Genomic DNA, 12,355 nt, shown 5'->3' with positions numbered 1-12,355 from the left:
CCACCACCCAGCGAACTTACTATTCTTTTAGAGGACCCTGGTTCAATTCCCAGCACCCACATGGTGGCTCACAACCATCTGTAATTCTAGTCCTGGGGGAATCAATGGCCTCTTCTGGCCTCCATGGCAAAAGGCACTCTAGTGATACACAGACATACATGTGAAATACTCACACACATAAAATAAATTTAAACAAAAGTTAAAGACAGCATTTTTCATTCATTTCCTTTCTTCTTTTGCATTGCTAGGCCTCATGCAGGCTAAGCAGGTTCTTTACATTGAGCTCTGCCCCTAGCTGGAGAAGTATCCCCATAATCAAAACAGGAAGACAATCTAAATATTCATCCAAAGGTAGGTAAACACAATATGGCACACTCAGACTGGAGCAGTGAGGTGGGTAGGCACAGGATGGCACACTCAGATTGGAGCAGAGAGGTGGGTGGGCACGGGATGGCACACTCAGACTGGAGCAGTGAGGTGGGTGGGCACGGGATGGCACACTCAGACTGGAGCAGTGAGGTGGGTGGGCACAGGATGGCACACTCAGACTGGAGCAGTATTCAGCTTTGAAGGGTAAGGAAATGGGGACTGGCCATGTAGCTCTGTGGTACTGCCCCCGTTTTTTGTCAGATAGGATCTTATTCTGTAGCTCTGGCTATCCCAGAACTCACTATGGAGACTGCGGAGGCCCAAAAAATGTGAGCCGACTGCCACCTTGTCTGACAGTCAGAGTTGGGAGGTTGCTCAAAATGGCTGACAAGCATAGCTGCACGTGTTGATATTAAGAGAGCTCATACAAGTAGATCCAGTCCATCCTGACAGAGGTTACCTGGGGTGTGGCTGCCTTCAGGATACCCGGTCTAGGGTGGCTTCATTGCCTAAACAACAGAACGCTAATGACTTGACGGCTCAAAGTGTTGAATCAATTAACTGTTCAGTTGTCTTTTGTATCATGTTAAAGTCATCTTTCGTTGTCTTCTTCCCCTTTTGTATTGGGGTATAAAGTGTGGAAAATTAAACAGGGGTGATGTCAGTGTTCACTGGAGCGCCCTTCCAGTGCTTTCTCTGGTCTCAGTCCTATTATTTTCACATGCATCTTCATATTCCTTACTAATATTCTAAATTCTCACACCCCCACCCTGTTAAGAGGGTTTTTTGTGTGTCAAGGCAGACCAGTGTTCATAGACCAGGCTGGCCTTGAACTCACAGAGATATGCCTGCCTTTGCCCCCAAGTGCTGGGATCAGAAAGTGTATGCAACCACACTTATCTCAATGTCTGTGTGCATGTGTGTGCATGTGTGTGCATGTGCGTGTGTAAGAAGTTAAAGATGTTGCTCACTCCATAGAGTGCTTGCCTAGCATGCAGGAGGCCGTGGGTCTGAGTCCCCAACACTACCTGTACTCTTAGCACTTGGGAAGTAGACTGGAGGTGGAGAAGGAATTCAAAGTGTCCTCGGGGGCATGGCGTCTGAGGCCAGCATGTGTTACGAGACCATCTCAATATGTGTGTGTGTGTGTGTATGTGTGTGTGTGCACGTGTATATGTTTATAATATGTTTCACCCCATACATACACAGGCACAGAAAAGTAACTAAAACTACAACATAGGACTGGAGAGATGAGTCAGCAGGTGGCGGAGTTTGTGGCAAAGGCTGGTGACTGAGTTCTGCTAGCAGAACCTATGTAAAGATGGATGGAGAGGACCAACCCCGTAAAGTCAGCCTCCAACCTCCGGAAGATGCCCTTGGCACCTGCACCTCACCCCATCGCACACACAACTAAATAATGGTAAAGGCGGCTGAGATGGCTCAGTGCTTACAAGCATGGCTCTTTAAGAGGACCCAAATTTGGTTCCCAGAACTCAGGAGGCAGAATCTCTACAAATTTGAGGCCAGCCTGGTCTACATAATGAATTCCAGGATAGCCGGAGATATGTCAAGAGACTCGGCCTCAAAAAACAAAAACAAAGAAACAAAAAAAGCAAAAACAAAAAAAAAACTTTTAAAAATTGTTAAAATGACAAGTATCATATGTATTTTATTTATGTGCCTCCCACACACACACAGAGAGATTAAAAACCATGACAACAAACCCTGGACCAGAACAAATTTCCATTTCCATGCAAGATATTACTGGAATACACAGCACAGTTGGAATATGGGTCGTAAATTAGATGCCTAAATTGATGTTAAATTTTACAATTCTGATACTTACGCTATCAATATGTAAGAGACCCTTCCTTTTAGGATACACTAAATATTATATGTACAAAGTGGTGAAAGGCACTCTTGTACAGTTCACGGTCGAATGCTGGGGAAGGCGTATGTACTCGGGAAGGGCCAAATGTCAGCTGGAGAATCTCAATGAAGCCAGTTTTCTGTACAGTTCTTGTAACCTTACTGCATGCTTGGAAGTAGTGGAAAAGAATGTTTCCAAAAATTAACACATCTGAGATGAAATGGATCTCTCCCAAATCTTCTCTACCCCACCCACTCTGCCCATCTAAGCCCTCTCCAGCGGCTCCCCGGGAAATCCTGGGACCTGAGAGGAGGCTCAGTGGTGAAGGCACTTGCTGTCAAGTCTGACCATAGGAGTTGGCTCCCCAGACTACATACGGAAGGAGAGAACTGACCCTGCAAGTCGTCTGCTGACTTCCACACTAACTCCTCCACAAACAAATATAATTGATTTTTTTAATTCTTTTTTTTTATCGGAAGGGCATCTCAGGATTCATTCATTCCTGAAGATCTACCCACGTTTATTCTTCAAACACCTTTTATTTTAATTCTTGAAGCCAACTTTCTCCCCTCTTATTCCAGTCGGATCCATTTCCAAGTCCTATTGACTGAAGCACTGGGATGTTTCCAGGGCCCCTCCCCTCTCGCTCAACTTCCTGCTGCCCCTTGAGCCTCAACCATCACTTTCTGTCCCTCTCCTGTCCTCAAGTGTGCCTCATGCTGTCTGTCCCCTGCACTGAAATCCATCACCCTTTCCTTTGTGACTTTTAGCGTTTACGCTAAACTCGCTAAGTTCTAGTTCCCGAAGTGTTTCGCCTGTTGTTATCTAATGTTGCCCACGACAGATAAAGCTGTTAGCTTCCGTTTATTTAGATAGCCTCACTCCAGAGCACAGACTGACCCCATGCTGGCCTTGAACTCCTGGCAACCCGGCTGCTTCAGCTTCTCCAATGCCGAGTGATAACTGGCGTGGAACACCATCTCCTCTCAATAGCTCCTCGCTGGTCCCCAGTGTCACCCTTATTTCATTTTAATCCAGGTCACTGAACCCTTCTGCTTAGAACCGTCCCACGACTTGGAGGTTGCGCACTTCCCTCCCTCCCAGGGCTCCTTGGGCAGATGCATCAGTCGCCCCCTCGCAGGGTCAGGCAGCTATTTACAAAGTAACTGGATGCTGGGAAGTTCCCTAGGGAACATGTGATGGCTGCGGCTGTAAGGACTGTCCTCGGTTCCCACTGAAAAAAGACCATACTTGGCCTAGTGAAAGCCAGCCCTCCCTTCGGGGAGCCTCTGGGACACGCTGGGGAGGGGTCGGAGAGCTGGGGAACCCTCAGGGCTCCACCCTTCTTGCCAGTCTGGACACTCACGCTGCTTCCATGCCCCAGCCTGGACCGACCCCGCCATAGGCAGCGATGAGGGGGGCTATTCCAGGAGCACCCCAGTCTCCCAGCCTGCAAGCAGAGACCTAATAAGGCCGGGCTGGCAGCCGCGGGCCCTGCCCCCCACTCCACCCCCGCGCATTCTTCTGCCTTGTAAGGCCTGGCCATCAGCGGCCCCGCCAGCCGGGTCTCCGCCCCCAGAACTCAGAGCAGTAGCCCCAGCATCAGCCAGCCAGCTCCCGCAGCACCGCCGCACCGTCCAGGACTTTGCTTCTCTGCAGCAGGTGGGAGATGGCGCAGCTTCTGGGCAGCTACAGTAGGTGGCCAGGCCGAACCTCACCTGGCCCTCAGAGGGCTGTGACGTGACGTGCAGAGTGGTGTGGGCTGGGGTTGCTACCTTGCTTGGGTCCTATCGGTACCCTGGCTCGGGACTGAGCAATTGAAGGTTCTACGTCCCCAAAAAGTGGTCTTTGGGCAAGGAAAAGTGTACAGAGCGCCCTTTTGCTAAGGAGCCTCACACATCGAGCCCAGAGCTGCAGGCTAACTGCCCATAGAGATGCCGGTGAGGGGGTGGGATGGGGCGCCCTGACCCAAGAAACCGTGTCAGAGGAAACTGAGCCCTGCAGGGCTCCATTCACCTCCAGAACACAGATTTCCTTTTCCCCACTTTGCGAACCCCGGGGCAGGAGACACCTCCCGCTGCCTATACCCCAATGCTGTGTGCACCAGACAGAACAGAAGGTCTGGGTCCCTGCTCCTTCTCAGCCCCGCAGCTGCCCTCGTTGCTTCCAGGGATGTGGAGTACTTGGTCTCTGATAAACTGGTTCAAGAGCGGAGTGGGGCATCTGGCATTGCCCAGCTATGGGGATAGTAATAAGTAAGGGGCCTGGCCTGGCTTCGGCCTGGGTGTCACCTGTAGGAAGAAGTGGTCTAGTCATGGCCACGCCAAGTCCCAGCTGTCTGATCCTTGGTGTCTAGGACCCAAGAAAGGGGAAAATATGGCTTCAGGGTTAAGGCCCCAGTTTAGCCCTAACCTTGGTCACTCAACCAAATCTAGAAACTGCCTGGCCACAGACTTTGCCACCCACTGCCCCCAGCCTAATGTGTTGTCCTGGCATCCAACCCTCTCATGGGCATGCACTTCCCTTTGTGTGTGTACGGGGGAGGGGGCGGCCTCTCATGAGTGCTAGGGATGAAGAGGGCAGGGATACAGGTGGGTGTGGCGGCAAGCAATAGAGGAGCCTAGCAGACAGGAAGGGCTCCCATCCAGCACCGCACCAAGATACACCAAGACCTGGTGTTTGATGGGCTGCTGTGTGATGGGGGTCCACTGGGCCTTACACAGCTAGAATCTCAAGACTACAGGCAGGTGCAGCCTGAAGACCTGCTGGAGCTGACCAGGATCCCAGCTGGGGCTGGGGTGGGGGTGGGGGTATACTACAGGCAGGGGTGGAGGAAGTAGTGCATAGGCCCCAGGCCTAGGGATACAGAGCACAGGACAGGCGGCAGACATACTGGGGCCTTGGCTAGTTGACGGGAGGCCGACACTAAGTCTTGAGATGTATTCTTGGCACAAGCTATGGCGGATTCAGGCTGAGTGCTTTCCCTGGCTTCAGTTTCCCCATCTGTACAGTGGTGGTCACACAACCTCTCACTACAGAGTCATCAGCGAGCCTGGTGCTGCAGACTGCACTAGCGGTAAGGAATGAGGGAGTTTGCAAACATTGTCAAGATAAGGGTGAAGACCAGCACCCTGGGGACTCCAGAGCTCAGCTGGAGGGAGGAAGGCCTGGGAATGGCTGTAGAATGCTAGCGGTCACCAGGATGGCCTCTCATCAAGGGGACACAGTGTGATGGGCCAGGATCAGCTAGAAACTGGGAGAACACACTGGAGCCTTTAATGCCAGGCTGGGGGACCCAGGTTTGCTCTGTGTGTGTGTGGGGGGGAGAATACACAGACCTCTGAAGGTTTTAAGGAGACAAGTGAAGGTCTGAATTTGAAAGGAATGGGAAGGACTGGTCCAAGGCCAAAAGGTTACTTCTAAATGAATCTAGTTGCAGTCTAAATGGATCTAGTTTCAACTTGAGCAATGGGGGGGGGGGGGGGGGGGGGGGGGGCAGGATAAAATTGTTGCCACCTGGGACCAGTCAGGCTCCCTGAGGAGAGCAGCTGGGTTCCACAGACCAGAGGAAATGGGAGGGGGGTGACAGTGCAGAAGATGGAGAGGCTGGGAGGGCAGAGGGATGGAGAGGGATGGAGAGGGATGGAGAGGGATGGAGAGGGATAGGGAGAGCAGAGGGATGGGGGAGGGTAATATCAAGAGTATTGTGCTGCTGGTCAGCCCCCTCCTAGTAGGGCCCTACCTCCCTGTCACTGTGAGATGATGGTCACACGCTATCAAGGAATATTGTAGTAGACAGTGCACCTTCATGGTTGGCACCAAGCCAAACCCAATGTTTCACCCAGTCCTAGCAAAATTAGTTCTTTTTATTCCCAGCACCACTCCAGGGACTCTCTAGACACCAAATGCCCATCATCATCCCACACCTCTTCCTGCAGGGACGCCCCAACACCTGAAGCCAAGATGTCCAGCAAGCGGGCCAAGGCCAAGACCACCAAGAAGCGGCCCCAGAGGGCTACATCGAATGTCTTCGCCATGTTTGACCAGTCCCAGATCCAGGAGTTTAAGGAGGCCTTCAACATGATTGATCAGAACCGTGATGGCTTCATTGACAAGGAGGATCTACATGACATGCTGGCCTCTCTGGGTGAGTAGGCCAGGTAGATGGGGACCTACGTGGGGCGGAGAGAAGGGCGGCTTGGCACTTACAGGGTGCTTCCTGTAAAATGAGACCTGCGGCGTTACCCTACAGGTAGTATTGCTCTGACTGCCCACTTAGCAGAGAGAAAGACTGAGGTATGGAGCAGGTCATCACAGGGATCTGAACCCGGACAGTGCTCTAGTCTAGATCTTCTCAACATCTCAGAAAGAAAAGACTGTTGTGGGAAGAGGGGCAGGTCCCCAAGGGTTAAGAGCTCCTTGGAGCATCCTAAAAAAAACAAGGCAAGGGACATGAAGCTCAGAGGGACAGGGCCATAAAGGTGCCCCCTCTTGGTCAGGCAGCACCTTGTGTTTAGGGCTTCACATCCCTGAGACTGAATGGGTCTAAATAGCCAATAGGCAGAGAAAAACACGTGCCTGTGTCTGGTGGGTCCAAGGATCAGATGTGATCTTCTGGTTAAAGAACACTGTCCTCCCGGGAGAACACGGTCCACAGAATCAACTAAGCAGGGCCCATAGAGGCTCACAGAGGCTGAAGCAACAATCACGGTGTCTGCACATATGTTATGGTTGTTAGCTTGGTGTTTTTATAGGACTCTCAACAGTGGAAATAGGGGTGCCTCTGACTCTTTCCCCTGCTCTTGGGACCCTCTTCCTCCTACTGGGTGGCCTTGTCCAGCCTAGATCTGAGGGTTTGTGCCTAGTCTGATTGTATCTTGTCACACGTGTTCTGTTGATAGTCCTGGGAGGTCTGCCCTTTCCTGAAGGGAAACGGAGAAAGAGGAGAGGGGAGGTGGGGTGGAGGAGAGGAGGGGACTGGGAAAAGTGGAGGGAGGGGAAACTGTGGTCGGGAAGTATTATACGAGAGAGAAGAATAAATAAAAGAAAAACAAAAAAAATGCTACCCTCCAAAAAGAGAAAGAAAGAAAGGATAAAAAAACCTCAAAACAGGGCTGGAGAGATGGCTCAGTGGTTAGGAGCATTGCCTGCTCTTCCAAAGGTCCTGAGTTCAATTCCCAGCAACCACATGGTGGCTCACAACCATCTGTAATGAGGTCTGGTGCCCTCTTCTGGCCTGCAGACATACACACAAACAGAATATTGTGTACATAATAAATAAATATTTAAAAAAAAAACTCAAAACACTGTCCTCAAATTAAAAAATAGAAAGGGAAGCAAGTAAGACAATAGCAAGCTCTGCAGCCATCATCCTAATTCTCCTTGAAACCTCTTGGGGGTGGCAGTGAGAGACTCAGAAAGAACCTGCAATCTGTCCAAGGTCACACAGCAGCCCCTTGTTCAGTTAGGATTTCAACTCAGCAGAGACAGCAGCATCCCGAGCTGTGCCAAAGACTGCCATGAGACCTTTAGGACCACTGACTTAGCTCACAGTACTAAAGACACAGGAAGCTGAGGCACAGAGCTAGTGTAAATCCAATGCTCCCTGATTTAACCACTTCTGAATCATTTCTGGAACCCGGGGATAGACCGCCTGAGTTTAGTTGCTGTGTGCCAGGCACAGCGGTACAGGGGTTGGGGTTGGTCTCCCGGTGGAATGGTGAAGGAGCCAGGGGCTTGTGGCATTCCCTCACACCTTTGTTTTGGTTGTTTTTTTTTTTTTTTGTTTGTTTGTTTGGTTGGTTTTTTGAAACCGGGTTTCTCTGTAGGTTTTTTTTGTTTTTTTTTGTTTTTTTGAGCCTGTCCTAGTACTAGCTTTTGTAGACCAGGCTGGCCTTGAACTCACAGAGCTCCTTTTGCCTCTGCCTCTGGGATTAAAGGAGTGCAGCCCAGCTTATTTCCTCATACCTTAAAAGCAGGCAGGGACAGGAACTGGGTGCCCAGAGGGCAGGAAATCGGTTGCCTGGCACCTGCTTCCCAGCCTACAAAGTTCACTGTGGGGAGGTCACTGGGAATGAGTTACCCATGCTGGGTCAGAGAGTGAGGAACAGCAGCCCCAATGCCCACGCACCACAGGGAAGAACCCCACTGATGAGTACCTGGAGGGCATGATGAGCGAGGCGCCGGGACCCATCAACTTCACCATGTTCCTCACCATGTTTGGGGAGAAGCTGAACGGCACCGACCCTGAGGATGTGATCCGCAATGCCTTTGCCTGCTTTGATGAGGAGGCCTCAGGTCAGTACTCATTGGAGACCTGGGCTGGGGAGGGGCCGCAAGGGTGCTCTGTGCCTACAGGGGACAGGGCCAGCCAGACACCACTGCCTCCAAGTTCCCAGTGCCACGTTTACCCAGGCTTCCCACCTCCCAGCTGCACCTGTCGGCCCACGACACGCTGCTTTAAACCTTCCAGAAAACAAACCATGCCATTTTTGACCCCAGCTTCCGTGACAGCAAATTCTCCCTGTCATGAAGCCACAGTCCCTCTGTAGAGCTCTTGGCTCTGGGCCACTCCGGATCTCTCTCATCCATGCCCTTTTCCCTCGAAGTGACTGGAGATCAGAACAGGGTATTGTAGCCCTCTCTCCCTGTGACATCTCAAGGGCCGGGATGGAAGGCGTTGGTGTGGCCAGAGCCTGCTCTCATTGGCCTTGTCGTGCCCTGCCCCAGGGTTCATCCATGAGGACCACTTGCGGGAGCTGCTCACCACCATGGGCGACCGATTCACAGACGAGGAGGTGGATGAGATGTACCGCGAGGCACCCATTGATAAGAAGGGCAACTTCAACTACGTGGAGTTCACCCGCATCCTCAAACACGGCGCCAAGGACAAAGACGACTAGGCTATCCTTAGCTTAGCCCAGACCCTACCCTAGTCACTTCCCCAGCACACACACACTACCCTTCATGAGGAGCTGGGGTTCCGGCTCCCAGCGCAGGAAATGAACCAGAAGACCCACAGGGTGAGGCAGGGGGTCCACCATGACCTCAGGCACCTAGAAGGGATCTCTTTAAGGAAGAGCTGCAGTGGGGAGGGCAGCCAAGGGTGGGGCTGAGGCAGCTGAAGATGACCACCCTGAGGTGTGCCCTTATATTCCTGGGCTGCCCTGAGGAGGAAAGCACCCCGGTCCTGGTGTTGGACACTAATTCCCAGCATCCCCACAAAGGCCCGCACACATTTCCCATGTCCCTGTGGAGGATGACAATCAGCAAGCACTATGCCTGTCCGGTTTCCAGAGCACAAAGGAATGTACAGAGGGAGACTGCCGGGGGAAGCAGCCTCTAATACAAGGCTGAGCACTGCCTCCGTCTGTGTGTGTGTCTGTGACTGGGGAAATTGGGAACATGTCCCATCACATCCTTCCCTCTCATTCCAGCGGCGGCCTGATGCACCTCTCTGTCCAGGGGAGGGCTCAGGGGTCTGCCAGGTACTGAAGCCTCAGAAGTCCCCAGCCCAGGGGCTGGCTCCATGCTCAGCTGAGAGCAGATTAGTCAGTAGAAAGAAGCAGTTCTCTGAGAAGAAAGAACAGTGTGGTGAGACCCAGGGAGTCACCAGGGAGACAGATGGGTTTTGACCACTGGGGGTTAAAGGTTAAGGTCACAGCCCTCAGGACTAAGGCCTGATTTCCAGGTTATGTCACTGTTCTAGAGAAGCTTGAAATTAAGGGGGGGGGGGGGCTCTAAGAACAAGGAAGAAGGGCTGAAGAGATGGCTCAGAGAGAACTGACTGAAGTTCCGGAGGTCCTGAGTTCAATTCCCAGCAACCACATGATGACACACACCCATCTATTATGAGATTTGGTGCCCAGAACACTATATACATAATAAATAAATTTAAAAAAGAGAACAATGAAGAAGAGATTAAGGGGGCTCTAAGAACAATGAAGAAGTAGGTGCCTGGCGACTCAAGAAGTGACTGGTCACCTCCCCAGCTGCCTCCCTCATTCTGTCCAGTTCCAGGAAGCCACAGGGTCCAACCTCTACCCCAGCATATGCACATACACACCCTATTCCGGCACACAAGGTAGGCAGGGCTGGGCCGCCACTACATTTGAATGATGGGGTCACTGACCACACTCCCTTTACACAGTGTAAAGGGAACTGCCTGGTCTCACCTAGTAGTCTATGGATGAAGGAGGGGGCCTCACATGTCCTACCTGACCCCAGCAGAGGCCCAGGATAGGTGCTGGATCCAGAGTGGTCCATGAGAGGCAAGGACAGCACACGAGGGGACGCCAACCCAGCCTGGAGGCTCCATCTGACTACCAGCCTCAACCCTCCTCTGTAGCAGGAAGCCAGAAGCACACACTCTCAGTTTCAAAGTGAAATTTGAGACAATTTCTTGGTCTCAACTCTGGATGGGACCAGGCCTGGTAAGGTCCAAACCAGCCCCAAATAGTGTTCCAAACTCAGGCCCAGCCCCACCTGTAACCCTGAGTGGCCCTTGGCCTGGTACTGGGCAACACATCCTCTTGTTAAACCACTGAGGCACTGAGGCCTGCTATTAGTGCCTTCGGTTTCTAGAAGGCAGGGAGCCAGGCTTGGTGGCTTGCACCTATAATCCCTGCAGACCAAGGCAGGAGAACCATCACAGGTTTGAGGTCAGCCTGGACTGCAAAGTGAGACCTGATGTCAGGAGGGCAAAAAGGAGACAGAGTAAACTCAGGAAGACATCTCTCTGGGATCCCACGTCCAGCCTGGACAAGGGGGGTCATGGCTTTACAGCTGTCATAGGGCTGAAAGGTCGCCAGAGGGGGCAGGGGTGGGGAGTGGGGGGCCAGGGGTGGAGTGGGGAGGCAGAGGGTGGGGAGTGGGGGGCAGGGGCAGGTAAATACTCTGCAGAGTCTGGAGAGTAGGAAAACCAGGTACGGACCAGTGCAGCCAAGGCCTGCAGCAGCAACATGCCAGCTCCGCAGCTGAGAGGAAGATGGTTTCTCATCCCATAAACTGACTTAAGCAACTTTACAAGAAGAAAAAAAAAACCTAAGCAGCTAAGGAGAGGCAGAGGTAAAAGCTCATAGAGCCAAAAGATGATCACAAACTCAGGGCCAGCCTGGGCTACAAATTCATGTATAAATAAACACAAGTTAGTGAGTTTTATCTTCTCGGGTAACAATTAGAGAAAACAGGGAAACATTCCCAGAACTAGAACTTTCCAAGTTTTGCATGAACCCCAGAAGCCACAAATGAGAAGTCGGAAGACTAACGACTATACCATCAAAAGCCAGTGCCAGGGGAGCAGTAGCAGCCAAGTAGGACAGCGCTGAGGGGTTTGGTCTAGCTTGGCGCTGATAACAAAGTCACTGAAATGTAACAATCGTGGCTACAATTTAAACACGTTCCATGGCTTTTCCTCAAACTCACTGCAGGCATTAAAGCCAAGCCAAACAAACAAAGGATTATTTTCTGCAAACCTTTTTGAACTTTCACTATGCTTTTAAATTCTAAAAGAACCGCAACTTGAACCCAGCTGGCACAGATCAAACGGACCCCAGATAAGGACTCGCCTCGTCAGTCAACACCTATGCCGATCGCCTACTCCTGAGGAGAAAGCTCCAAACGTAAGGTTTCCCCTTAATTTCCTTAACTTTAGCTTCCCTAGGCTATATCTGTCTCTGCAGACTTCTACTTGGCTGGTAGACACCATCAACTTCACACTACAAACTGCCGAGTCCTGCCTAGGCTCGGGTTCAGGTCCTGAGATGGGGAAGGGGCGTCAGCACAAGGAAAAATAGGACCACCTGATGGACTGCACACAAGCTGCTCCAAAGAGCTTGAGCCGCCTTTATTTATACTTGAACAGAGCTTGTTCTACCACATTTACATCAACAGTTTTATTATTGGTTTCCATTTTTGACTTCTAAGAATTACATCATAGACACTGTGGGTCTCTGTCCTCCTCAGGGATCGTTGGCCACAGGTCCACGAGAGAAAAGGGAACAGACGCGGCAAGCAGGGATTAGACAGCTATGAGTATGACAGAGTCAGCTTCAGTGAGACAGCTCAACTTTATTCCAGGGAGTAAGGGATATAGCAGCTGGGCAATCACCCATAGGT

The 12,355-nt window shown here is 51.5% G+C and overlaps 1 protein-coding gene across 2 annotated transcripts; it reads left to right on the top strand.

Moving 5' to 3' along the window:
- The first annotated feature begins 3,749 nt into the window (after window positions 1-3,749).
- Myl9 (myosin light chain 9) lies at window positions 3,750-9,603 on the top strand. Of its 2 annotated transcripts, XM_050151245.1 has the most exons (5): window positions 3,833-3,901; window positions 5,234-5,315; window positions 6,178-6,386; window positions 8,375-8,536; window positions 8,969-9,603. In XM_050151245.1, the coding sequence occupies exons 3-5, from the start codon at window positions 6,203-6,205 to the stop codon at window positions 9,139-9,141; spliced, it is 519 nt and encodes a 172-aa protein (XP_050007202.1). In that variant the 5' UTR covers window positions 3,833-3,901; window positions 5,234-5,315; window positions 6,178-6,202; the 3' UTR covers window positions 9,142-9,603. The 2 variants fall into 2 exon arrangements, with proteins under 2 accessions (XP_050007201.1, XP_050007202.1); XM_050151244.1 differs by lacking the exon at window positions 5,234-5,315 and having other exon boundaries at window positions 3,750-3,901.
- Window positions 9,604-12,355: the final 2,752 nt, after the last annotated feature.

Source organism: Alexandromys fortis, unplaced genomic scaffold, assembly GCF_014885135.2.
Source record: "Alexandromys fortis isolate MF-2015 unplaced genomic scaffold, M_Fortis_MF-2015_v1.1 scaffold_27, whole genome shotgun sequence".
NCBI classification, from domain to species: domain Eukaryota; kingdom Metazoa; phylum Chordata; class Mammalia; order Rodentia; family Cricetidae; genus Alexandromys; species Alexandromys fortis.
Note: the sequence above shows the minus strand (reverse complement) of the source record. Positions and strands in the feature narration are given on the sequence as shown.

Coding starts and splice junctions, on each gene's coding strand:
- Myl9 (XM_050151244.1), top strand. CDS start 6,203: ATGTCCAGCAAGCGGGCCAAGGCCAAGACCACCAAGAAGCGGCCCCAG. Junction 6,387..8,374: donor TGACATGCTGGCCTCTCTGG/GTGAGTAGGCCA, acceptor CACGCACCACAG/GGAAGAACCCCACTGATGAG. Junction 8,537..8,968: donor CTTTGATGAGGAGGCCTCAG/GTCAGTACTCAT, acceptor GCCCTGCCCCAG/GGTTCATCCATGAGGACCAC.